This window comes from Alligator mississippiensis, chromosome 3, assembly GCF_030867095.1.
Source record: "Alligator mississippiensis isolate rAllMis1 chromosome 3, rAllMis1, whole genome shotgun sequence".
In the NCBI taxonomy this organism is placed as follows: Eukaryota; Metazoa; Chordata; order Crocodylia; family Alligatoridae; genus Alligator; species Alligator mississippiensis.
This window is the reverse complement of record NC_081826.1, coordinates 290,367,168-290,394,189: the sequence shown is the minus strand read 5'-3', so window position 1 is coordinate 290,394,189 and position 27,022 is coordinate 290,367,168. Positions and strand designations below refer to the sequence as shown.

Genomic DNA, 27,022 nt, shown 5'->3' with positions numbered 1-27,022 from the left:
CACTGGGCGACATGAGCAAATTACTTCCTTTCTGTAACTCCATTTCCCACACCTACTGAATGGTGATATGTTGACCTCCCTGGAAAACTGCTTCAACATCTACTTGTTAAGAGAACGAAGAACTAAATAATACTTCATCCTAATAGCATCTCAACAGGAAATGTGTGTGACAACTCCAATAGTCTATATGATAATTAATTCCTATAATAATCATTTCCCTGGTCAAAAGTAGTCTTAAGAAGTTCACAAAAAATAGCTTTCTTCAAGCAGAGATAAAAGCTGACCTGTAGTGTCTCGTGCTCTTCTGAAGTACCACGTTCAGTACGCAAGCTTCCGGGGAAGAAAAAACAACACAAAACGGTCAAATAGCACTATAAATGCCTTTGACCAGAGGTCAACAACATTCTCAAGGAAACAGGCCAAAATAATGCAGTTCAGTCCGAGTTGGTCCAGAGCTCTTGACTCGACCACAAACACTTCTCCTCAGTAATGAACTGACGTAGTCATCTTGGCCACTGACAAATCCTGCACAATCTGCCCTTTGCCAAAATGCCACCAATATCCATCAGGCTTCATGGGCCGGATTAAATCACCTGGTATGTTGGATCCAGCCCACACGTCGTAGGTTGCTGACCCCTGCTTTTGACACACCCCAGTCATATGCACCATGGGACACCTGCAATGAGTTTTATTAAGATTCCTCTAGTCCACAGAATGTGCCATTTGATTGCTTACCCGGCAACATTTTTGTTTGTATAGGAGCTTGTATTTCCGTAACAGCTATTATATCTGGTTTGACCATGGGTAGTTAAAACCTATGCTTGCCTAATAAGAGTATCCAAATACCAGAAATAAATGGCTTCATAACAGAAAATTCTATACAAAACTGTTTTATTACACACTGTAATGTCTGACAGGCAAGTAGTACACAGGCACTGTTGTAAATAAAGTTTAAACATATAAATAGGTTTAGAAAAAATGAAATCTCAGGTGGCAACATTTTAGACAGTGGTTTTCAACCTGTGGACCACAAAGTATATCTAAAGGGGTTTGCAAATGATGACTGTGATCAATCAAAAAAATGTGAATACCCACACTCACAATTCAAAGGGTCCACACTTCCATTCGAAATTTCCAAAGGGGTTCACAAATGAAGAAAGGTTGAAAACCGTTGCTTTAAAGGAAACTGAAGGCAGAGATTAGAATCCCACTGGTTTGTCGTAAAAAATTCAGCAAATCAACCACGAGTTACTAGATGACTAGTGTCATAATGAACCTTGCACTTATTTAGCCTCTGCTCCAGATTACTGACCCACTTCTGCTGTGCAATCCTGACACCCACTCCATCTGTTTCCACTTTCTCAGAACATTTATTAAGGCCAGAGAGAGAAATTGTTTTAATTATACTACATAATAAAAAGCTGTTCATATAGTTTTGTGGCATCAAGTATGCTAACATGCCTGCTATTAATGGAATCAAATGTAAATTCTTATACAATCTAATTACATATGAAAAAGGTATGTAGACTTCTGATGGGACTATCTGACAAAGAGTCCTTAAACCAATCTCTCCTTAATTAGAAACGCTGACTAAAACTAAGTGGTTGGTTTGGTAAATGGGGGAGGTTAGAAAGCAAGAACTAGAACAGGTTCAAAAGTAATTGAAAAAACTATATGGGGAGCCTGGCATAGCTGGCATTAAAATTCCGAAATGATCATCTTTACAAGGCTCCTGAAGTAGTGGGATCCTTAAACTTCTATGTGTTCTTTTCACTGGAAACCAATTTAAAAACCTGAAAAATGTCTCTTGCATGTTCAAACACTTCCAACATCTTTTAGACAGTCCCCAGGATTCCTAATAGGTATGCAGGCACTTGGTAACCCTGGATTAGTACATGCTTCTGAATGGAAAAGACAGAAATATTAACTCCTTTGCAAGTCAAATTTAAGTCTGTATGATCTGGTTAAAAATGCCTTCAACAGTTCAGGGGCAATAATTATTCCCTGCCCAGAAGTCAATAGTAACAACTATTCTATGTCTGAAAATAGTTGCATCAGCATCAGACATCACTACTAGGGCTGTGCAAAGCTTGGGTGCCAATTGGATTCGGAGGAAATTCAGCCTGATTTGGCAGTCAAATCTCCAAATCCATATTTAAATCGGGAGACCAATAAAAAGGTCCTAATTGATTCAAAGCTTTCTGAATTGATTCGAAAAAGATTCAAAGAGCTTTGGAGATTCAGGCAGTCCCCGCTCGCTGCAGGGAGCTGGACCCGGACTCCTTGCTGGTAAGAGAAGGAGGGAAGGGGGGGGGGGCCGGACATACAGATGGATGACGGACCATGAGGGGACCCCTGCCAGGCCCCATCCCCTGCCTGCTCCCCCGCCCCCATCAATGGCTGTCCTGCCTGGCCCCAGTGTCCCGGCTCTTTAAAAAAAACACAAATAAACCCCCCACACTTACCAGCTGCTGCAGTGGTCATTGGGGCTTCTGGGGGCTCATGGCAGAACCCCCCCCCACACAGTGCAGGGCAGTTGGGGACAGCAGAGATTGCCCCCCTGCCTGGCAGGATGCTGGTGAGTGCGAGGCTTTAAGAGTCGGGATGCTGAAGCCAGGCAGCGCAGCTATTGATGGGGCTGGGAGAGCAGGTTAAGGATGAGGGCTCATGGCAGAGCCCCCCATGCAGTGCAGGGCAGTGGAGTGCAGCAGCGATCCCCACCCCGCCACCTGGCAGGAGCCAATGAGTGCAGGGCTTACTTTTTTTTTTTTTTTTTTTTAAAGAGCTGGGACACCGGGGTGGGCAGGGCAGCCATTGACAGGGCTGGGAGAGTAGGCAGGAGGTGGGGCCTGTTTGATTTGGAGATTCGGCAGGGGCCAAATCTCTGAATCAGATGATTTGGCCGAATCGATTTGGGACAGTGATCTGAATCACTAAATAGAATCACTGCCCCTCGAATTGGCCGAATCCAAAGCGAATACTAGCCGCTTTGCACAGACCTAATTACTACCCCTTATGCTTATTTCTGCCACTGAGTTGAATCACTCAGGGTATGGTCAAACATGCGCTTTTAGCAGCTTCTAGAAAGGAACTGCTGTTCAGGAACAAGCAGCAAGTGTTATGTTGTAACTGTTGCACATGGGACAGCCTGTCATGATACAAGTATAAGCAAAAATTGCCCCAAATTTAACCCTGGATGAAACAGAGGTAAAGGCTAAAGAGTCCCCTACAAGCAGGAGCATGCACCCTCTGCCCCTCCCTGAGCAGCAACTAGCCCTCCACTTTTGAAACTTGTCCGTATCTTAAGTATCTCCCTGATTAAGGTCAGCCTCAATAACACTGCAGTACAGGTAAGGCTGATATACAAACAGCTTCCAAATAAAGCTAGTAGAGATTCTACCATCAATAGATACTTCACCTTTAAAACCTGAAAGACAAGATGCTCCAAAGCCATGACAGTAGGTACCTGCAGCACCTCATGATTCTGTCAGACAATACAAGAGCATGGTGTCTGGACATCCTCTCTCATTAAGAAATATTAAGCAAGATCCCTAAAGCAAACTGAAGTGTGCACTATGGCTACTTGGAAAAGTCATTAGCAGAGCTTCCTAAGGAGAGTGGAATACAGCAATATTGGAAGCAACCGATTTACAACCATTGCAAACACGTTTAAAAGTCTACACCGAGCACCAGGGAAACGGATCAAAACGTATTTTCCACATGATGAACAGCCCAACGTTAGCAAATGAAATTGAAAGCTCTCCTGGACAACCCTGACAAAAATATAAACTGTGTTTCGTTTAAAACACACCAAAAAAACCACACACACCACCACACAAACAACTGATACTACAAAGACAAATTAAGAGACTTTTCAGTGATGTTATGGGGCCTTTCCATTAAATACGGGCAACTCATAGAGTCAAGAGGTTGAGTCAAAATTGGAGATATGTAGTTAACAGGAAATAAGTCTACATTCCTATTCTGTGTATATGAAGATTAGATTTCTAACTAAAATTTAGACTAAAAAGGAAACCATCAAAGGTGTTACTAATCTGATCAGCATAATTGAGATGTTCTGAGACACCTGGGAAAGTGCAAGTCTGACACCCAGCCCCAGGATGCTGGGGCCACAGGCATGTTTGAGTTTAGTTAGAAGATTAAACAGGAATATATATATGACAACTGGAAGACCTCCCTGGATTCCAACTTACTATTTTTTGAGAGGTAGGCAGCGAGGGACAAGTAACAGATGAAACAAGTCCTTTCTGCAAAGAAACTCAAGCACAAAGAAACACTGAATTAGTGGGCCACTGGATATTAATGAATGATTAATTAATTAATGCTGCCCCTATTCAAAGCAGTGCCATGCTATTTAAAATTCTTGAAGTTTGGGAAGTATCGGCAAATTGCAGTATTAAAACTGCTCCTCATTTTGATTCCATAATTACACTATGGATACAATACTGTTCTATGTAATACAGGTGATAAGCAGTAGTTATTTTGTCCCATTAAGATGCAAGACGAGTTATCTAAACAGAGACAGCCCAAAGAAGATTTTGATGAATAGATGAACTAGTTCATTTATCATTGGCTTTAAATTATTTGGATAAAACTATGATTGTTTCAGGTCAAGAGATCCAAGCGGACCCAGAGGAGGAAGTGACGAGTGCTTGTCATAGGCGACTCCATCCTGAGAGGTACGGAAGGACCCATCTGTCGCCAGGACCCCTCAACACGAGAGGTATACTGCCTGCCCAGAGCAGAGATTCGGGACGTGACGGAAGTAATCCAGGCCAGGATCAAGCCCACCGATTACTACCCCATGGTCCTAGTCCATGTGGGTACTAATGATGCGGCCAGGAGAACCCCCGATCACCTGATGGCGGACTACAGTGCTCTGGGCAGCGTGCTGAGGGAGTTCGGTGCGCAGGTGGTATTCTCTTCCATCCTACCAGTGAACGGACGCGGAAGACGGCATGAGAACTGCATCAGAGAGACCAACTGGCAGCTTCGGCAGTGGTGTCTCGAGGCAGGCTTCAGCTTCCTGGACAACGACCCGCACATCACGACGAGGGACATGCTCAGTCGGGATGGGCTTCACCTGTCCCCCAAAGGTAAGCATGTGTTTTCTTCTAGGTTGGCGGATCTCCTCCGGCGGGCTTTAAACTAGGCTCATCGGGGGAGGGGAAGATGAGGGCGGGGGAAGCTGTGGACCACCAAAGCATGTGGCACCCACAAGGACAGCCCAGACTGAAGAAGGAGAACATTGGGAACCTGCAAGCCATGGGGCGGCCAGCACTATGGCACAGGTAAGAAACGAGAGGGTAAGAAATAAGGGGCCCCTTGGGACTCGGAGCGGGGGGCAGCAAAGGCACCAGTTGCAGGGCTCAAGTGCCTATATACTAATGCTAGGAGCATGGGGAACAAGCAGGATGAACTAGTGCTCCTGCTTGGACAAAACACCTATGACTTAGTAGGGCTAACGGAAACCTGGTGGGATTCGTCCCACGACTGGGTGGTACATATTGAGGGTTATAGATTGTACAGAAAGGACAGGGTGGGGAAAAAAGGGGGAGGGGTTGCGCTCTATGTCAATGAGCAATATACGTCAACCCTCATCAAGATGGAATCAAAGGATGAGAAAGTAGAAGGATTGTGGGTTAAGCTACATGGGGGGCAAGAAGAAAGGGATTTGGTGGCAGGGATCTGCTACAGACCGCCACACCAAGGGGAAGAAATAGATGCAGGGCTCCTGAGGCAGCTCTTGGAGACCATTAAAGCTAAAGAGGCGGTAGTTATGGGGGACCTAAACTACCCAGACATCTGCTGGGACACGCAGACGGCAAAGTCCCACCGTTCATGCAGGTTTCTAACCTGTGTACAGGACCTCCACCTGACACAGGAGGTACACGGTCCCACTAGGGGGAATGCCATACTGGATCTGGTATTGGCAATGGGGGATGACATGGTAGGGGACCTACAGATCAGTAGCCATCTGGGGGACAGCGATCACCTAATAATAGAATTCACCATAAGACGTCGAGTGGGTAAGGTAACTAGTAGGGTGAAAGTACTAGACTTTAGGAAAGCTGATTTCAATGAACTCAGGCGATTAGTCAAGGACGCACTGCAGAGTAGGAGTTTTGAAGAGATGGGAGCCCAAGAAGGGTGGCTGTGCCTTGAGGAAACGATCCTTCGGGCACAAAGCGAGACGATCCTGATGCGAGGAAAAAGAGGGAAAGGGGCCAGGAGGCTTCCTTGGCTGACCAGAGAAATCCAGGGCAGCCTAAGGGCCAAAAGGGGAGCACATAAAAAGTGGAAACAGGGAGAGATCACCAAAGATGAATATACCTCTGCTCGCGCTTGTAGGGAGGCAGTTAGATGGGCCAAAGCTACCATGGAGCTGAGGATGGCATCCCAAGTAAAGGACAACAAGAAATTGTTTTTTAGATATATAGGGAGTAAAAGGAAGGCCCAGGGAGGAATAGGACCCCTGCTAAATGGGCAGAAGCAATTGGTGACAGACAGGGGGGAAAAGGCTGAACTCCTCAACGAGTTCTTTGCCTCAGTGTTCCTAAGCGAGGGGCACGACAAGTCTCTCACTGGGGTTGTGGAGAGGCAGCAGCAAGGCGCCAGACTTCCATGCGTAGACCCTGAGATGGTGCAGTCACTTGGAAGAACTGGATGCCTTTAAGTTGGCAGGCCCGGATGAGCTCCATCCGAGGGTGCTGAAGGCACTGGCCGACATCATTGCAGAGCCACTGGCGGGAATATCTGAACGCTCGTGGCACACGAGGCAAGTCCCGGAGAACTGGAAAAGGGCCAATGTGGTCCCCATCTTCAAGAAGGGGAGGAAGGAGGACCCGGGCAACTATAGGCCAGTCAGTCTCACCTCCATCCTTGGCAAAATCTTTGAAAAAATTATCAAGGCTCACATTTGCGAGAGCCCAGCAGGACAAATTATGCTGAGGGGAAACCAGCATGGGTTCGTGGCAGGCAGATCGTGCCTGACTAATCTAGTCTCTTTTTATGACCAGGTTACGAAACGCCTGGACACAGGAAGAGGGGTGGATGTCGTATACTTAGATTTCAGGAAGGCCTTCGATACGGTATCCCACCCCATACTGGTGAACAAGTTAGGAGGCTGTGACTTGGATGACTACACAGTCCGGTGGGTGGCAAATTGGCTGGAGGGTCGCACCCAGAGAGTCGTGGTAGATGGGTCGGTTTCGACCTGGAAGGGTGTGGGCAGTGGGGTCCCGCAGGGCTCGGTCCTGGGACCAAAACTCTTTAATGTCTTCATCAGCGACTTGGACGAGGGAGTGAAATGTACTCTGTCCAAGTTTGCAGATGACACAAAGCTATGGGGAGAAGTGGACATGCCGGAGGGCAGGGAACAGCTGCAAGCAGACCTGGACAGGTTGGACAAGTGGGCAGAAAACAACAGGATGCAGTTCAACAAGGAGAAATGCAAAGTGCTGCACCTAGGGAGGAAAAATGTCCAGCACACCTACAGCTTAGGGAATGACCTGCTGGGTGGCACAGAAGTGGAAAGGGATCTTGGAGTCCTAGTGGACTCCAAGATGAACATGATTCAGCAGTGTGATGAAGCCATCAGAAAAGCCAACGGCACTTTATCGTGCATCAGCAGATGCATGACGAATAGGTCCAAGGAGGTGATACTTCCTCTCTATCAGGCGCCGGTCAGACCGCAGTTGGAATACTGCGTGCAATTCTGGGCGCCGCACTTCAAGAGGGATGCGGATAACCTGGAGAGGGTCCAGAGAAGGGCCCTCGTATGGTTAAGGGCCTGCAGATCAAGCCCTACGAGGAGAGACTAGAGAACCTGGACCTCTTCAGCCTCCGCAAGAGAAGGTTGAGAGGCGACCTTGTGGCTGCCTATAAGTTCATCCCGGGGGCACAGAAGGGAATTGGTGAGTTTTTATTCACCAAGGCGCCCCCGGGGGTTACAAGAAATAATGGCCACAAGCTAGCAGGGAGCAGATTTAGATTGGACATTAGAAAGAACTTCTTCATAATTAGAGCGGCCAAGGTCTGGAACGGGCTCCCAAGGGAGGTGGTGCTCTCCCCTACCCTGGGGGTCTTCAAGAGGAGGTTAGATAAGCATCTAGCTGGGGTCATCTAGACCCAGCACTCTTTCCTGCCTATGCAGAGGGTCGGACTCGATGATCTATTGAGGTCCCTTCTGACCCTAACATCTATGCATCTATATGAATCTATGTTAATATCTTTGACACCTCTCTGTTAGACTTCCTAGAGGTCCAACACCTAGCCTAGAATTTGAATCCACTCCTTTCAAATAAGTTTCTACCTCTTGTGGCACCAAGGAGTGCCATCAAATCTATAAGACTTTATAAACCAATGCTGCCAAGAGGCTCCAGTCCTATCCCAAACTATTAATACAACATCTAAACATTTTACTGCCGATCATTTATTAGCTAGCATCAGAAAAGGAGTGGAACTGAAGCTCCCAGGATCTAGGAATTTCTACAGAAAAGAAAAAAAGCATAAAAAAAAGCAACTGGGACATAGGGAGTAGAAAGAAAGAAGAGAACAAAAAACAGGAAAAGAATAGTAGGAGACAGAGGGGGACAGGGAAAAGGGGACAGAAGTGTTATGCCAAATAAAACAAGGAATGCTAAAATATTTCCTACATAAAGGTTGTATTTGACCCCTAGAGGATGCAAAGTATCCTTTGCTAAGTCAGATCTATTGTGCAAAAGAAACATGCATTTAATGACACTTGGGATGAAATAAGAATTCAAACTCTGAAGACTGATGCAACAGTGCTGACTTAAGAGTTAACTACTGGATATGGGTACAGAATTTCCATTTCACATGTAATCAGGAGATGATCCAAAAATTTACATTTCAGACAAGAGTTAAATGAAGTCAGGCATGTGCCCCTATGTGAATTCTGCACAACACGGATGTACAGAAGGTCAAATCAAATAAATGCTTACAAAGATAACCCTTTCCTTTCACACAGCAGTTGCTATGAATTAAATCAAGGAAGTCACTCACCTAGATATATGTATAAGGCACAGAAGTAATATATAGCAAGAAATAGGTTAATAAATGAATGCTGTTTCCATTAACTGGTAATAAAGATTCCACGGTAAAGATGGTTTCCTAGCATAAAATGTTTCCCTCTTCCAAGGGGAGAGGCTGCAACATGTACAAGTGAAGTTTACAATAAACAATGCAAGATCATCATATGTAAAATGTTAGATGACTGAAGTGTTGACCAAGGAAACAAGTCAATTTTTACACTGGAACTGCAAGTTCAGTAGACCCCTCCAGGAGCAGATAAGATTTTCAAATTTAAGACATTAAAGAGAATGCTCTGATCTAAACTGCTAAGAGCCCCATTATACCAATAAAACAGTGTGTGGAACCTAGGTAAGAAATGAATCAGCGGGTCTTAAAAATATTTGTCCAACTTATGAGTTAAAGACCTTGTTAGGCACGCTATTCAGTTAAAAAAAACAACACAGTTAAAATAATTAAGCTCAAGATGAGTTTTCAAATAAAAAGAATTTGGAAGCATGCAAATGAGACAATGCTTTCTGTAGGACAATTTAAACACAAAAAAAACCTCTGCACACGGTCATCTCCTATAGCCTGAACTGTATTTCAAACCCAAGAACACTTACCTTGGTATTGTAACACATTTTGTATTGCAGTTCTGAGTGGTGATGGCTTTTTCAAGCTCATCTAATTGTCCTGTTTTTTTTAACTTCTTGACCAAGCTTTTCACTGCTTTCTCGCACCATTTCTCCTCCTGACCATTCTGCTCACCGCCACCTGCTCCTCCAGAGCCACCAGCTGATTTCTTCCATCCCAGTAGTCTCTTCACAACTGGTGGAGTGAACGGCAATATGGATGACATGTTCTCAGCAGATGCAGCACTGACTCAATGAGTTAGCAGCCCTATCCAAAGGAAAGTAGAAGGAAAAAAAAAAAAAAGTGAGCACCTAGTTTTTAGTGGAACAAATGCCTTGGTAAACCCCCCATTATCAAACGTAGTAGAATTTATGACATATTCCAGAATGACAACCAAAATAAGTGAACTTAAAAAAAACCAAAAACCTCAAACCCAAGCATAAACAAGCCAAGAAACCCCACCACCAATCATCATCCATTGAAGCTAAATTTGACACTCTCCTTACATATTAAACTCAACAGCAGGTAGATGTTCTCCCTTTTCTAAAAGGAAAGTGGTAACACGCCATTCATCCTGTTCTTCCAACCCCCAACAAAAAAGTTGCAAACATTTCTAGAAACTTATTTCAGTTAACACTTGCAAATCTGGGGCAAGCAGCCCCAGGGATTTTGGATTAACTCCCTCCACCCCACCCACAATTCATTTTTTTTTAATTAACACAAATTGCTTTTCAAAGATAATTCCTTCTTGTTCTAAGGGCCATTGACTCATGCCAAAGACAGTTTAGTTGCACCAAACCCATGTTTTAGCTTTCCCCCCCTTGTATTGCTTGAACCTAATCACTTGATGATTAAAATTAATCCACTCATTTTGAAAAAAAGCAGTTCAGTAAAACACAATAGAGGAACAAAAATGACTCCTGTCTAGATGCCGCTAAAAGACTTATTGCAAGATTAATCTATTATACTCAGAGGATTTAAGTGGACAAGTGAGCTAGTTCACATGCATTTTGAACAGACTGACAGCAAACAATGTACAGAGACGTATGCACATTTGTACAGCTTGAAATAAGATTCCACTTGCTAAATTTATAACTTCAAAATATTACTTCATCACGATTTATTGGTGGAAGTCTCCAGTGCCTGTTTAGCTAGCCATTTATTGCTTTATCACAAGATATAGACTGCCACAATGTTGATTCCCCACAGGACACCCATTAGAAAGCCACTCAAACTGGCTGAAAAGGCTTATCATCTTTTTTTCTCCAAACTATGTGTACAATGATTTGTGGGAAAATTCATTAGTTACAGGTAGTAAATCTTGCCAAAATGGGAAGATGCCAAGATTTTGCTTTCACTTTTATCCAATGGATTTTGCAACAGTAATCTGTCTCCTTCCAATTTCAAGGGATCTTTATCCACAACCACAAACAAGCAGTTAATAGGATACCCCTTAGTAGTATATATAAGGTCCTGAAGAGCAATTTGTGCCCAAAAGTTTGTCTAACATCTCTCCCAACTACACTCTTGGTCTAATAAAACACTTCACCAAAAAACCTTGCTTCTTGCCTATTTCTTGGCCTATTAAAGCTACAATAACACTCCAACCTTACTATAAAAAATATTGAAAGATCACTGAAAGCCATTATCTTGTCCTTTCCTTTTAACTCACATCGAGATTTCTTGGAAGAATTCACTTTTACTATGATTTTATATATTCCTAGTATAAACTCAAAACCAGCTTTATAGTTTTAGGTAAGCAATTTATGTCACCAGGCAAGTCATATCATCTTTTAGTTGAGGCCTGAACTGAAAGTCAAAATGCACAAACTCCCATCTTCTTTCCAACCAGCAATTGACTGTTTTGATCAGTGTTTTACTGTTTAAAAAGTTTCCAAGCTTCAGGTTCTCTCATCTCTGACATTTAATGCATAGACTGCTGCAAGAACTTATTGTTTTCTTGCTCTCAACCCTATAATTAAACTGACTAGGTGTTCATTTTCAAGACCATTTACATCTCTACCCTGTGCAAATGCACACTGCCTATAGACGGATACCCATTAGTAGTACTCACGTTTCATATCTAAGTATATAAAAATATAAAATTAATTAATTCAAATTTTCAAATGTGAAGACCCACAAAATCTAAAACCTGGTCAAATTCTAGGCAGTACACTGGACAGACTACCCACCATGAGCAGTGTCCCATGTTTCAGTCAACATTATGTTCAAATCTTTGTGATATTTCTCAAAACACTTGAAGAAATGAAGCATTCCTTAATGGCTCATCACATCATTAGATATATCAAAGAATCATAGAAAATTAGGGTTAGAAGGGACCTCCTGAGGTCATTTAGTCCAACCCCCTGCTCAAAGCAGGACCAGGCCCAACTAGATCAACTCAGCAAAAGCTTTGTCGAGCCAGGTCTTGAAAACCTCCACCATGTCTCTGGGCAACCTGTTTCAGTGCTTTACTACCCTCTCGGTGAGAAAATTCTTCCTACTATGTAAACTAAACTTTCCTTGCTGAAACTTGAGGCCATTGCTCCTTGTTCTGTCATCTGCCACCATTGAGAACAGTTTAGCTTCATCCTCTTTTGAACACTGATCGCTTCAGGTACTTGAAGGCTGCTATTAAAATCCCCTCTCAGTCTTCTCTCTTCTAGACTGAATAAGCCCAGTTCCCTCAGCCTGTCCGCATAAGTCATGTGCTCCAGCCCCAGAACCATTTCTGTTGCCCTCTGCTGGACTCCCTCCAATTTGTGCACATCTTTTCTGTAGTGGGGGCCCAAAACTGGACACAGGACTCCAGATGTAGCCTCACCAGAGCTGAAAAGAGGGGAAGGATCACTTTCCTTGACCTCCAGCAACACCCTTACCAATGTAGCCCAGGATGCCGTTAGCCTTCTTGGCGACAAGGGCACACTGTTGGCTCATATTCAGCTTATTGTCCACTGTAACCCCCAGGTCCTCTTCTGCAGAGCTGCTGCCCAGCCAGTCAGCCCCCAGCCTGTACCAGTACATGGGGCTGTTCCACCCTAAGCGCAGGACTTTGCACTTGTCCTTGTTGAACCTCATGAGATTCCTTTTAGCACAATCCTCCAATTTGTCTAGGTCACTCTGCATCCTACAGCCCTACCCCACAGCTTGGTATCATATGCAAACTTGCTGAGAGTGCACTCTGCCATCTTCCAGGTCACTGATGAAGACACTGAACAAAACCAGCCCCAGGACCGACCCCGGGACACTCCACTTGACACCAGCTGCCAACTAGACATTGAGCCATTGATTACTACCCTCCGAGCCTGATGCTCCAGCCAGTTTTCTATCCACCTTACTGTCCATTCATCCAGCCTGTACCTCCTTAGCTTGCCTGAGAGAATGTTGTACGAGACCATATCCAAAGCTTTGTTCAAATCAAGGTATGCCAGATCCACCAGTCTCCCCACATCCACAGAGCCAGTCACCTCATGGAAATGGGTACCGATTGCCTAAGTATAGTCAGTACCATCTCCACTGACTTCATTGAAGTAAAATAAGTATAATTCATGTGATTCCAATCCCAATTTCTGGCATGTGCGCTTGGAGTGCTATACAGGAAGCATAACAGGAAGTTCTGCTTTGCAACGTTCTGTAATTACCAGCTGACTTGGGATATGCCCGATACCCCGGTGTCCAATTCCTGACTTGTCAAATTCCTGAGCCCTACATAACAATTCTACAATCTACAGACTTTTTCTGCTATCAATTTTAGATCTACCACCCTTCCATGTCATAGACTTCAACTGTTTTCCTCTTCCAAATGAAAAGTAATGATACCTACCAGCAATATATGTTTCTACATGCTTCTACCACGTGCTCGCTTGCCTCCCAGATAATCCCAATTTTTCCATAACCTAAGCTAGGACTTTCCAACCGGCAGCCTGTGGGATAGATGCAGCACAAAGGGTTAGCCTGAGACCCCCTAGGTATCTAATCCAGGAACTACTCCCCCAATGGTTTCCTGCTGCTATCAGAGTTTCTCAGCTCTCCTTTCCTCCTCCAGCTGCTTCTTCCTCTCCCAGTCGCTGGGGGTGAGGTGGGATGAGGCATAGCCTGGGGGTGAGCTGAGAAACCTCATACAGCACAACTGGGGGGTAGGGGGCATACAACACAGCATAGTGCCGTGCAGCCCCCCAGAAGTTGGACAGCAAAGTAAAGGTGTCTTTCCCAGTCAGCCATTTATAACCTCTGCAGGTGTTTAAGTGCAACAGAAAAGCAAGGGAAGGTTCTTTGGGTAAATATGATATTTTATGAGACCAACTAAATAGTTGGAAAAATTGTTCTTTGCAAGCTTTGAAGAAGGGTGTTTGTGCCCAAAAGCTTGCAAAGAACAATTTTTCCAACTATTTAGTTGTTCTAATAAAAGATATCACATCTACCCAAAGAACCTTGTCTGCCTGTGTCCTTAGGCCAACATGGCTACAACCACCGCCACAGAAAAGCTATACTTACAAGTGCCAAAGAAGCGGTTAGACAGATCTTTTTACTTCACAAAAGCAAAGTTATTTAGAGCTCAACCAATCTGAATTTTTCAGGTATATTCTGTTTCTAGTTATTTCAGCCAGTTCACAAAATACAGGTGAAATCCTTACTGGTCTAGCTCCCCAGAGCCTTTAAAATATAAGAACATCTGCTGCCTTTGAATCTGTATGCAAGTTGTTTTAAAAAAATAACAACACAAAAATTAAACAGTTTTCCAGATTTAAAAGTCCTTTCTAGGGCATCAGTTTACATTAGGAATGCCACATCTTTGCAAGCAGCACCAGAATTTGACTACAGACAAGTGACAGCAAAACTGCTGAGACACCTCAAGATTTGGTATGCTTGGTTTTCTTGGGCTAGTTTGCTGCTCCTAACCATTCGTATTTAGACCTTTGGCAGGCAGCATGTACACGTGCACGTGGGAATAGTGTCATTTATTGCAGCGGGGGCCAAGGTCTATAGCAGGCTGAGCAGAGAGAGCGTGACAAAAGTAGGGCAAGATTTTATTTTGTTAGTCTTAAGACTTCAGCAGATCACGACCAAGCACACGCACAAGCTATTGTGTAGCTAGATGTGTAAGGCTTGCAGGACAGCACAACTGAACAGCAGTACGACAAAGCAGGGACTATTAATAAGTGTGGTCTGAATGCTGAGGCTTCATTACTTGGAGTTATGCGAGGGAAAATGGCAGTGGAAGAGTATGCCCCCCCCCCACAAATAACTGAAAACAGTTCTCAGCTGAGGAGTTGCATTTAGGTAGAGGCCAAGCCTGGAAGAAAACATTCAGAAACTTTTCTTCTGAAACAGTGAAAAAAGGTTATGAGTAGTTGAGAACCGTCAAAGAAAACAAAATCTTGCAATCTCTGGAAGAGGGAGTTATCAGATTTTGGCTCAGACCTCTTCACCTGTATCCTTTTATGTCATTATCCAGTAGTGGATGAAGTCTTAAGATGAGGTTTGTACTGAAGATACAGCGTGCAAAAGCAGCACATGATGAAAAACTGACTGGAAAGTGGATGGCATTTCTTGGGTACTGGACTCCTCCTTAACTACAAGTTAATATACCCTCCTTTCCATTTCTTTAGTGGGTCCTCCTACCTCCACTGCCTCTTGTCTAGACCCCTGACACTTCATTATGCGTGCTATTATCTAGCAACCATGTCCACCCACATGGACTCAGCCATATATATGCCAGTGACTCACAAATCCACTTCACTACAAACTCATTTCTGATGAGCTAGACCCACCATACCAGCATGCCAAAAAAGGGAACTTTTGACCTTTCCTCTTCAAGCACTCTTACTCGCATACCGTGAAACAGCTGATAAGCAGCCTCCGTCTTGTTCACAATCAAGGAGTCATCCTCAACCTTCATTTTTGTCATCTCCCTTCCCTCACCCCCAAAAGGATGTTCCTTACTGTCAAAGTGCCTAGGATCTGACCTTTGGTCACCCAGCAAGACACTGAATAATGGTAATTCCATCTTTCATCTACAGCCTCACACCCTGCCAAGTGGTACAACTAAGACGCCTTGCCCATTGCTCTGGATATTTCCCACCACGGCCAACTCAAAGTGAAGATTAGTACCCTGCAAGAGCTTTTACTATTCCGCCTAGTACCAAGCTGAACAAACTACTTGGAGTAAGTAATGCACAATAATACCCCTTTGGGATGCATTTTTTTCGGTCAAACACAGGCACAGCATTTCTATGGTGCACCTTAGACTAGTTTCTTCTGGGAGAGGCCTGGGCTTCTGTGCCTACTACAAGTATTCTGCAAAACTGCTGTCATAAGCAGCATGGGCTGCTGACCCAGGTACTGGCAAAGTTAATCTACTTTATTTTCCGGCCTCAATATAAGACTAGAAAAGCTCCAGTTTCACCTAGCTCCACCACCCTTGGCACTACCATTTCTGCTTCCTAGTGTGTTTGATTTTATAGTTGTCATGATTAAAGAGAGAAAGTTGGCAGCCTCCGAGCAATGCCTGCTGTTCTAACTTTATTTTATTCTGTTCTGCTACAACACTTTGAAACAAGTGTTAACAATAAGCATGTGATACCTGCAAAAAAATAAACATGCAAGATGGAGGCCTCCTTATAGGTTACTTGCTAAAGTATAAGGCCTTGGAATAAAGGCTTTCCTTTTTGGAATATTAGGAACACACTTCAGCTATCGGATGGGGAGGAAGTGAGCAGCCAACAGTGGCAAGAGAACAGGTTAGAGACTACTTAGAGAAGCCAGATGTGTACAAGTCCATCTGGCCGGATGCAACGCACCCAAGGGTACTGAGGGAGCTGGCCAATATGACTGCAGAGACACTGGCCATTATCTTTGAAAACTCATGGCGGTCCCAGATGACTGGGAAAGGACAAATATAGTGTCCATCTTTAAGCAAAGGAGGAGGATCTAGGGAACTACCTGGCAGCATCACCTTAGTCCCTGGAAAAATCATGGAGCGAATCCTCAAGGAATTCATTTCTAAGTATGTGGAGGAGACAAAGGTGATTAGGAACAGTCACTATCAAATGACCAAGGGCAAGCCATGCCCAACCAACCCAACTGCCTTCTATACTGAGATGACTGGTTCTGTGGATGCAGGAAGATCAGTGAACATGATCTGCCTTGATTTTAGCAAGGCTTTTGACATGGTCTCCCACAACACTGTCACAAGCAAACTAAGGAAGTACAGGTTGGATGAATTAACTATAAGGTGGCTAGAAAACTGGCTGAATCATTGGGCTCAAGGGATAGTAATCACTGGCTCAATGTTTAGTTGGCAGCCGGCAGGATTTTTTAAAAATATTAAATAAAAAAAATCTGATTTTTATTTTAAATCAGATTTTTTTTTTTTATTTAAATCGGTATTTTTAAGACGCTTTAAAAAAAAAAACTTATATAAAGATAATTTTAAGATATGTTAAAGCTGTGTGGAGATACTGGAAAGAGTCCAGCGGAGGGCAATAAAAATGGTTCAGGGGCTTGGGGACATGACTTATGAGGAAACACTGGGGCAACTGGGCTTATTTAGTCTGGAGACTGAAAGGGGACTTAATAGCAGTCTTCAACTACCTGAGGAGGGATTCAAAAGAGGATGGAGCGAGGCTGTTCTCAGTGGTAGCAGATAACAGAAAAAGGAGCAACAGTCTCAAGTTGCAACAAGGGAAGTTTAGGTTGGATATTAGGAAGAATTTTTTCCACTAGGAGGGTACTAAAACACTGGAACAGGTTACTCAGAGGTGGTGGAAGTGCCATCCTTGGAGGTTTTTAAAACCCTGCTAGGCAAAGCCTTGGCTGGGATGATCTAGTTGGGGCTGGTCTTGTTTTGAGCAAGGGGTTGGAATAGATAACCTCCTGAGGTCCCTTCCAACCCTAATTTTCTATGATTCTATGAAAGCTCTAAGATATGATCATGGAACAGGGATTATTACTTCTAATTACATACTATTTGAGACAATATATTCACGTAACCTTTGTAGAACGTTTATAAATAGGTCACAATAGGCCATGGACTATATTAAGGGCCCAATCTTATGGGGTTACCAGATGCTCCTCTATAGATCAGTAAAGATTAAAGAAAGCCACTCTGCCCAATGGGACTCTGTGATGCTTAGTATCAGGTCTCAAACTGTGGATTTGTATCTCCAAAGGTCACAGCCAGTCAAGGTTCTTTGGGTAGATGTGATATCTTTTATTAAATCAACTAAATAGTTGGGAAAATTGTTTCTTTGCAAGCTTTCAGGCACAAATGCCCTTCTTCGGGCATAGGGAGAGTTTGTCGTCTCTAGAGATAACATCCTTGTTAACAGAAGTACATGGAAATGAGAGATAACAGACCTGATTACCTACCAATCAGCCCTCTCGTCTCTCTAAGTTTGTGCACACACAGTCAAGCCCTTACACCTCTCTAAAAGTGCAAAGTTTCAAAAAGTTACATGAATAAAAGGATATCAAATAACAAGAATGCACTCTTTGTAAAAAACAATGATTAAAATTGAGGGTTCCTGCCAGTGATTTAAATCGATTTGCTTTAAATCAAATCCACCCTAGCAGCTGGTATCAAATGGAGTGCCCCAGAGGTCAGTCCTGGTGCCAGTTTAATTCAGTATCTTCAACAAAGACCTGGAAGATGGGATGGAGTGCACCCTTAGCAAGTTTGCAGATAACACCAAACTGGTGGGAGTAGTAGATATGCTGGAGGGTAAGGCTAGGATTCAGAGACGCCTTGACACATTGGAGGATTGGACTAAAAGAAGTCTCATGAGGTTCAACAAGGAAAAGTGCAAAGTCCTGCACTTAAGACAGGACAATCCCATGCACCGAGGCTGGGGCTGACTGGCTAAGCAGCAGCAGCTCTGCACAAAAGGACCTTGGGGTTAGAGTAGACAAGAAGCTGAATATAAGCCAGCAGTGTGCCCTTGGTGCCCAGAAAGGTAAAGGCATGCCGGGCTGCATTAGTAGAAGCATTGCCAGCAGAGCGAGGGAAGTGATTCTTCCCCTCCGTTCAGCACTGATGAGGCCACATTTGGAGCACTGTGCTCCATTTCAGCCGACCCCCCACTACAGAAAGGATGCAGACATGGAGCAAGCAAAGTCCAGCCCATGAGCTGGATAGGGCCCCACAGCCGACTTCATTTCCCAGCAGCCCCTGTCCATGTCCCTGCAGCCAGTTTCCATGGAGATCCCAGCAGCAGCTGGGCAGTAACAGCATAGGGCCAGTTTCACGGGAGGGATGGCAAGCTGCACAGCTGAGCAGGGAGTTGCTCTGGGGCTGGGATCTTGCAGCAGTGACAGTGTGGTCAAGCCAGGGCAGAGCAGCAACCTGCTGCCTCCTCCCGAGTTCCCTTCCAACCTTCATGTTCTACAGTTCTACCACTGGTGCTAGCAAAAATACCAAGTGCTCTTTGGCTTCTTTATGATACGAGAAACCACAATACAACACATCACATTTTGCTTGTGCTCTAAAACGTGAACATTAACAAAAACTGATCTTCTCTAGTTACTAGAAGACTGGGGACCTGCCTACATAAAAGCATTTTTACTGATAGGAAGCAGCCAATGCCTGGAAGCCACTAGGGATGTAAATATCATTTAGAAAATTACCCATTTAACCTCCTCTACTTATACCAGTTAAATGGTCCCATGGCAGAGGGGCAGGGCGGTGCAGGTAGCTGAGCAGAGTGTGGGATTGTGGCAAGTTTCACCACCAGCTGGGACTGAAGCCTGTGGTCACAGCAGACTCTGTGCGGTGAATGTGCGGAAGCAGGCAGGTAGCAGCACAGCAGCAGCATCAGCACAGGGCAACAAGCTCTGGCAGGGTCCCAATTCAGAGCTGCTTGCTGTTGAGGGACCAGGTCTGGCAGCGGTTGCCTGGGAGGTGGGCACAGATCTGGGCTGCAGCACTGTGCAGCAGTTGCAACAGGGAGGTAATCAGTGGTTACCTGGGGAAGCAGAGCTGGGCAAGCTGCACAACAGAGCCAGCAGGTCTTAAGCAGGAGTGACCGCAGCGATGGGGCTTCCGTCGGGGGCTGCATGGTTCGGCTGCATGGAGACAGCCACCTCCCTTCACAGCACACACAGGGGCACAGCTGTCGCAGCAGGCGGGAGCCCCAGTGGGTGCTATGGGGAGGGGGCTGGCTCTGTGCAGCTCACCCCTGTAGCACCTGATGGCAGCCCTGCTACGGCACGCACTCCTATTCAAGCCTTGCCAGCTCCACCACAGAACTTTGCCCAGCTTCATCCCACCCCCCGGGAACCGCTAGTTACCTCCCTGCCACAGCAGCCACACGATGCCACAGCCCAGATCTGTGCCTCCTCCCAAGCAGTCCCTGCTGCAACCAGTCCCCCAACAGCAGGCAGCACTGATCCAAGAGGTAAATGTTAAACAGTATAAATATAATTGTTGTTTTTACCTTTTACGTCCCTAGAAGTCACCAGAAAGCACACACACCTGGCAGCTCTACATGGTACCATACAAAAGCAATGCCAGGATAACATGCATGGCAGCCTTAGACATACTTGAACAACAATTAAGGAGGCTACAGCAGGTAGCACACAGACGCATCCACAGGCACGCTTTTGGCTGCCATGGAGGCAGAAGCTGGTGTTACTGTCAGCAGAAAGGAAGGATTCAGCCACCAGTTTTAAGCACAGTTTTAATCACATGTTCTGCCCCTCGCACCTGGAGAAGTAGCCAGTTTCCTGGGTTTTAAGTAACTCTATTTGTGAATATTCACCATATACAAGAGACAAAGGTATCAAGCTCTTGAGGAAAAAGGATCTCTGAAGACTCGTTTTTACAAAGGCAAGAAGCTAAATTTCTTTCTACGTTGTTTTGTATCCTGCGAGGTCATAGGACCAACAGTTTTCTAGTCATCAATCAAATTCCAGAACAGATAAAGCTCCCCTTTCTGATGTTAGAAGCAGGCTTTGAGTTCTATGTTACTTTCCGTTAACAAAAGAGGGAACTACTCCCTGTCCCCGCGTAGGGGATTTTTGTTCATTATTTTAGTGTAATGCAACAAATTTAAATTAGACCTGGTTATATTCACGACAGTTTCTAAAAGGCAGATAGCCAACATGCTGAAAGCTAAGTATTAAAAAAACCAACAACACAAGTCAAGTGATATTGTTCAAGTTTCTTTTTCAGTACTGCATGAATATTGAAATGTTTACAAAGTAAACCACAATAAATCTGATTAACTTCAGCTCATTTTGAACCGAAACAAAAATAATCAAGATGATAACTGATGACCCATTTTCAAATTCTTTGAGCTAGACTTTTACCCGAAACAGAGAAGGATATTAAGTTGTATTAACAAAAATCTCTTTTAGAATATTTCCACAATTTTAGGGATCTTTGCAAAATTCTGATTTTTTTTCTACAGGCTAATTGAAGATGCTCCTTTAATTTCCATTATATGATGGGAACAGAGATCTCATTAACTGGATAGCCAAAGCAGTCAAATTCAAGCCTCGAGCCAAACAATTCACCTCTATGAATTGCCCTCCTAACTATGGGACAGCGGTTCTCAACCCTTTTAGATTTAAAGCATCCTCCACAACTTTTTTGAATCTGGTAGCAACACCAGGTGAGAACCACTCTTTTGGTTCTTCAGCTTGCCCCAGTTATTCTTACTCCTGAGCTAAAATTTGTGGATAAGCCTAAAGCAGCTAGGAACACTCATTTTTGCCACAGCCCTTTCTGGTCTAACCCCAGTCGGTGTCTCCCAGAAGCAGAGGTGAATATGACAGAACTGTTCTGCATGCCTGCTCCCAGGAAATGCATAGTAAAGATGGACCAGGAAGGGCTGAAGCATGAGCAGCAGGCCCAACTTAACTGCCTGCTTTGGGTTTATCAGATAACCCCAATCCATGAGTACACACTCATGTGACAGCCCTTCCCAGTCTGGTTGTGCATGAAGCACATAGGGCACTTTTGCCTGGCCATGATAGCACCCATGCCACAGCACCTGTGAAAGATGGTGGTGCCCCAGCTGAGACATAAAAATGGACATTTTCAAGAACATAAAATTGGGCATGCCCACTTCCTCCTTTCTCCACTGGGACATATTAAAGCACTTTGCCTCTGGGATCTGGGAGAAGGACACACTGCCTCCTTTTTATGCTGCAGCATGTGAGGCAGATGTAGCAAAAGCTCATTTTCCATTTGTCTTGTGCAAGTAGAGCAGCTTTAGACCTTTCCTTTCACACTGCTAGGAGTATACTAGCCTGCTGGGCAATGGCCTCCGTTCTACCTCCAGTTCAGCTCTTCAGCCAATTAGGCCAGCAGTGGGAAGTGGCTCTAAAACTGCCCCCCTCCCAATGAGTGCCATCTGGTGAATTAACCAGCCAAAAATGCCATCTGGCTAACTAGTAGGCCAAAAACTCCCAGGCAAGGCCCCACTTAGCTGAGGAAGCTCAAGGCAAACCTCTCTTACTTAAAAGAGTTACTTGAAAGCAAGTTCAAGAGTTGTGATTTTGTACTTCTGCCAGTCTGTAGTTATGTTTAAATAGGTTTACAGTCACATATATTTTTCACCTACACCAGGGGTGGCCAAACTCAACCAGGGGTGCCTTCTGGCACAGACAACTTCTCGCTTTGGTACACAGCAAAATGGGGAGGGGTCAGGCAGCACAGTTGGGCTGGGAGCAGAAAGAAGAGCATCAGATCAGGCAAGGAGCAGGAAGCAGAGCAGCAGCTTGGTCAGGAAGCAGAAATACAAGTACCAGATTAAGTAAAGGAAAAGGATTTGAATGGTACTTCGGGAAGGTGCAGGACTAATCTGTGACACGCCTGCCAAAACAGTCACCCCTCACTGATCTATATACTTAGATACCTTCCAAAATATCTGACATTATCTAGTTAAAGGATACTGCATGTGTACAACAGCTCCTTTCAAAGCCTAGAGGAGTTTGCTCCATCTTCCTTGTAAGCACGATCCCATTTCTGTTTGATCTGGTTGTGCACATGGCTACTAAGCAAATTGGTTATTTTGAAACTAAGGCTATGCCTACAATGCCTCCCTGGTGAGCCTTAGTGTGCTGCTGAGAGCTATGCCTGACCCACCCAGTGGCCACAAGAGCCCCAAAAACCATGAGTAAGGCCAAACCATCATGACACTCAGGCATGCCTTCAGCGTGTTGCTGAACTGGCTTTGGTATGTGCTACGTAGGAGGAAGTAGGCAGGACATGCTGGTCAGCAGCACTCCTGGCACTGACCCCAGCAGGGTCTCCATGGCCTACCATTGTAGACCAATAAAAATACTGCAAGTCAGACCCAGCTCGGCTGCTACAGTACATTTAACCCGTTCTGTAATCATAAGATGAAATGTGAGCAACAGAAAAATGGTCCAGGCATAATGATGGACACATTTTTACAAAGCCCTTAACAATTCTTTAAAAAAGTAAAGAACAGTGGAAAAGGGGAAAAAAAATAAAGAATACTGTTTCATTTTTGTTCTCACATATGTCACAGAGTTTAAAAAAACAAGAAAAATCTGAATGCCTTAATTCTAGAAGTAAGAGACTTGAAACTCAAAACTACAGTTAGAAAAGTTGTGGGTGCCAGATACTTTTCTTCAATTACAAAGTTTATTACAAAATTAGAAACATGCCTAATTATTTCTTTGATGCTATAAAGAAACTTAAGAGTTTTAGAAGTGTTCACATTCATGCTTTGCTATAACTATATAATTTAACTATAGACAGGAAAGAGGTCCAGGGTTTACTTTTACTGATCTTCATCTTAAATCACTATTAGGGCTGAAGTATGTTAGCAATCCAGCTAATGTTACAAAAGAGTCTATTCTACTTTGCCAAAAACCAGATGAAGTGACTGATTACTCACCACATGCTCTCTGTATTCCAAACAACTTCATCAGAACTTGGTTGCGTTACACTTGTTAGCCTGGAAGAGGTGTCTTACCGAAAGCGGTTTGTTAATATTTCAAGGCATGACAGTTTCCTATAACTGCCCCTCATGTATGGAAAAAATTGTGTGCACTCCATTTAGGTGGAAGTCTGATTACTTAAACGTATCATGTTCCTGTGCAAGTTTGCTACAGAAAAAAAAAAATATTTAACAGATACCAACTTCTGTTTGATCCACATCACTTGTCAGCTTTTTCTTCACTCCAAGCGCTCTACATTAAGCAAGAGGGCTGTGGATTTCACAACTAGCACACAGGGTTAAGTCCCACTTCAAGAAGGCCCAATACAAACAGATGACTGACTGATTCTTCATATGGGTCAACCAAAAACCCTTCCAACAAGATAAAGCAACAGAATTGTACAAATCAAGGTTTCTGTACTAACATAAAAGGTCCTGAAGCAACTGAGTCTTTAATCATCTGGGAGATGTTTCCTTGTCTGATCTAAACTAATAGTTCCAGTCTCAGCTGCTTGAAAATTAAGAAGCCACTTCCCTCCATATCCCCTCATTACTTCAGAGTACCTTACCCATAACAAAACATACCAGAAGAAGTGTAATCTTAGCCTTTATAGAGCAGTCTCCAGGGACGCTTCACAAAGCCTGCTGGAAGTCGAAAACAGAGTTCAGAAAGACTGCCTGCACTCACTCATTTCTTCTAGCCCAGATAGTACTGAACGCAGGACTGCCTGTACACTCTGTTCTACTACAAAAACTAATCCCATCCCATGACCTGCAGCAATGCAGTTTAACAAATCAACAATTACAAATATTTTGGCAAAGTAAGCTTAGGTATTGTTTGCCTCTCAGCACAGTTCACAAGCAGTTTGCGGCTTTATGATAAAAGTCATTAAATCCAATTTGAAAAGCAGAATTTACAGCTCACTTAGCAAGTCAGGCCCATAAATGGATGCTTTCAATTACAGTGCTTACATGTGCAGCCCATTAAGAGTGTTAAAATACATCTAAAAAAGATGGAAAATATTTTTAATCTCAAACTTCAGCAGGTGCTGAGCTCTGCAGACAGAACTTGGGAATCCTCTTTGCCCTTTCAGGGAGCTCGAGCTTGTTGCCCTCTAGGACACTTGCCAGGAAGGGATAAGAGAAATGCACAGAAGTTGTGTTTTTAAGCTGCGTTCAGTAAGTGAGCATCTGCAGCATTATTAAGTTCAGTGGGAATGACTTGTAGTCAGCTCTTTTGGGCAAAAAGAAAAAATAAATCAAAAATCAAATTGAAGAGAAAGAAGGAAGAACTAGGAAGACCTTGGTCTGGAGATTTAGTGTGTAATCCACAATTACTTAATTTGTTCATGAAGTCAGAACTTGGGAGAGGAGACTGATTTAAATGTTTAAAAAAAAACAACAACCCCAATTTATAAATGCCAGAGTTTAAATGTCAGATTACGATCAAAAACCTCAGTAGAGATTACTACTCCTACTTCAGTTTCAGTGCACCATAGAAAGTACCCACACATGGGGGTGTTTCTTTCAAGAAATCGCTGTTCAGAAATTCAGCTGTTATTCCTTGTGATGGGTACTGCTCTGTATGGACACTCAGAAAGGAAATCCAGTTAGTGACAATGGTATAAGCTACACCTTCTAACACACTGCCAGATATCAGTTTTGACTCATTCCTACTTGAGCTTTGGGAACACCAAATAAAACCATCTTTAAGATACTTGTGAGGACTCTCATCCTCCCTGTCAGGTTGGGTCAGGCGTTTCTAAGGGAGGTTTTGAGGCAGGAGGTGAACAACAGATGAAGCAAAAGTTTGCCTCCAAGCCTCTTGCTTGCAATAGATGCGGTGTCAGTCTCAGAGAGGATTAAAGAAACATCACACACTAACTTGCCACCCTCAACTCTAAGAAGGCAATCCACACCCCAGGGGAAGCAAAAGTTAAACCATCAGCCAGCCAATTATGAAAATCACCAAGCTTCTGCTCCTCTCCTCTCCCTGCGAGGAGAAGCAAGAACCCACAGGACACCTTACTCTGGTCATCTCACAACAGAAGTCGGCCAGTTCTTCACTCTCCTTTTTAAACGACCCCGACAGGCCGCAGCCGTCCCCGATCAGCTCCTCACCGACTCCCTCAGCCGCAAAGTCAGTGGGGGCACGACATCGAGCAGCAAACCCAGAGCACACTACTGCCGAGCCACCGTTCATTAAGTTTCCCACCCTTGACCGCACCACGGTCAAGGGACCACACCACGGCCGGCCCGCCAGGAAAGCCGGCTGCTCCAAAACGAGCCCCGGTTCCACGTTCGGGACACGCAACAGCCAACCCCGTCCTCCTTGGCAGGCAGGTCCCCAATGTGACACAGCCCCTGCTCCACCCTCCCGCCCCACAGGGATGGTTGGCACCCGCGCCTCCATCCCGGACACCCAGGACGAGGACAGCGCCCGGCTCAGCTTCGCTCCTGGACCGCCACGAGCCCCCAACTCTCTCTCTCGCTCCCCAGCTGGTCCGAGGAAACCCACCGCATCTCGCCTCACCTCGGCCTCTCGCGTGCCAGCGCATCCCCCCACGCCTGACACAGCGGGGGGGAGGGGTGGTGTGTGTGTGTATATATATATATATATATATATATGTGTGTGTGTGTGTGTGTGTACATGTGTGTATATATACACACACACATTTTATATATATGTGTGATTCATACAGAGCACCCCCCCCCCCACTGCGGGGGGGCGGTGCAGCCCCTCCCCCCGAGAGGGGTCGGCGCTGGGACCCGGGGGGGGGGGGGGGCAGGCGGGCGCTCGCACGCGCGAGTGACGCGGCCCCGCGGGGGGAGGGGGCGGGGCCGCGCCCCTCAGCAGGGAGGAGCGGGGGGGTCGGAGCGAGGCCCGCAGACGCCCCCCACCGCGCGGCCCAGTCCGGTCCGCCGCCCCACCCCGGCCGCCGCCGCCCGACACCGACCTGCGCCTCCGCCAGCGGCGCCGCTCCCGCCTCCCTCCCTCCAGCTCGCTCGGTCGCTGGCTTCCTCCTGGCACCCGCCCCCTCGGCCGCCATTGGCCGCCACAGGACCCGTGGCGCCCGGAGCCGGGCGGCCGATTGGCTGCGCCGCCGGTCCGTTGCGAAACAGCGCGAGCCGCGATTGGCCGAGGGGCGCTAGGCGGGGCCTCCCCCGAGCAGGGGGATTGGCGGACCCGGTGGCCAATGGGCGCGAGGGATGAGAGGCCGCTTCCCAACCTCCTCCCGGTGGGGGCAGGCGCGAGGGCGGGGAGCGGCGTACGCTGATTGGCGGGCGCGGGTGTCTCTCCCCGCGCGCCCGTTGGGTGGGGGTGGTTGCGCCGGCCGGGACGCGGGGTGGGGGAGGGGAGAGTTTGCTGGTAGTTTGGTTGTCGCGCAGGCACGCAGCCGCACCGGGGCCGGGGGCCG

At 45.4% G+C, this 27,022-nt stretch overlaps 1 protein-coding gene across 2 annotated transcripts in view; it reads right to left on the bottom strand.

The window, feature by feature from the left end:
* The window catches only part of SMAD2 (SMAD family member 2), a 68,313-nt gene extending 41,663 nt beyond the window's left edge, over nt 1–26,650 (bottom strand). For both annotated transcript variants that reach the window (XM_006268946.4, XM_014593952.3), the window contains exons 1-2: nt 26,561–26,650; nt 9,681–9,957 (exon numbers count right to left, since the gene is read on the bottom strand). In XM_006268946.4, the coding sequence (XP_006269008.1) occupies nt 9,681–9,916 (236 nt within the window). In that variant the 5' untranslated portion in view covers nt 9,917–9,957; nt 26,561–26,650. The remainder of the gene's footprint in view (nt 1–9,680; nt 9,958–26,560) is intronic.
* Nucleotides 26,651–27,022: the final 372 nt, after the last annotated feature.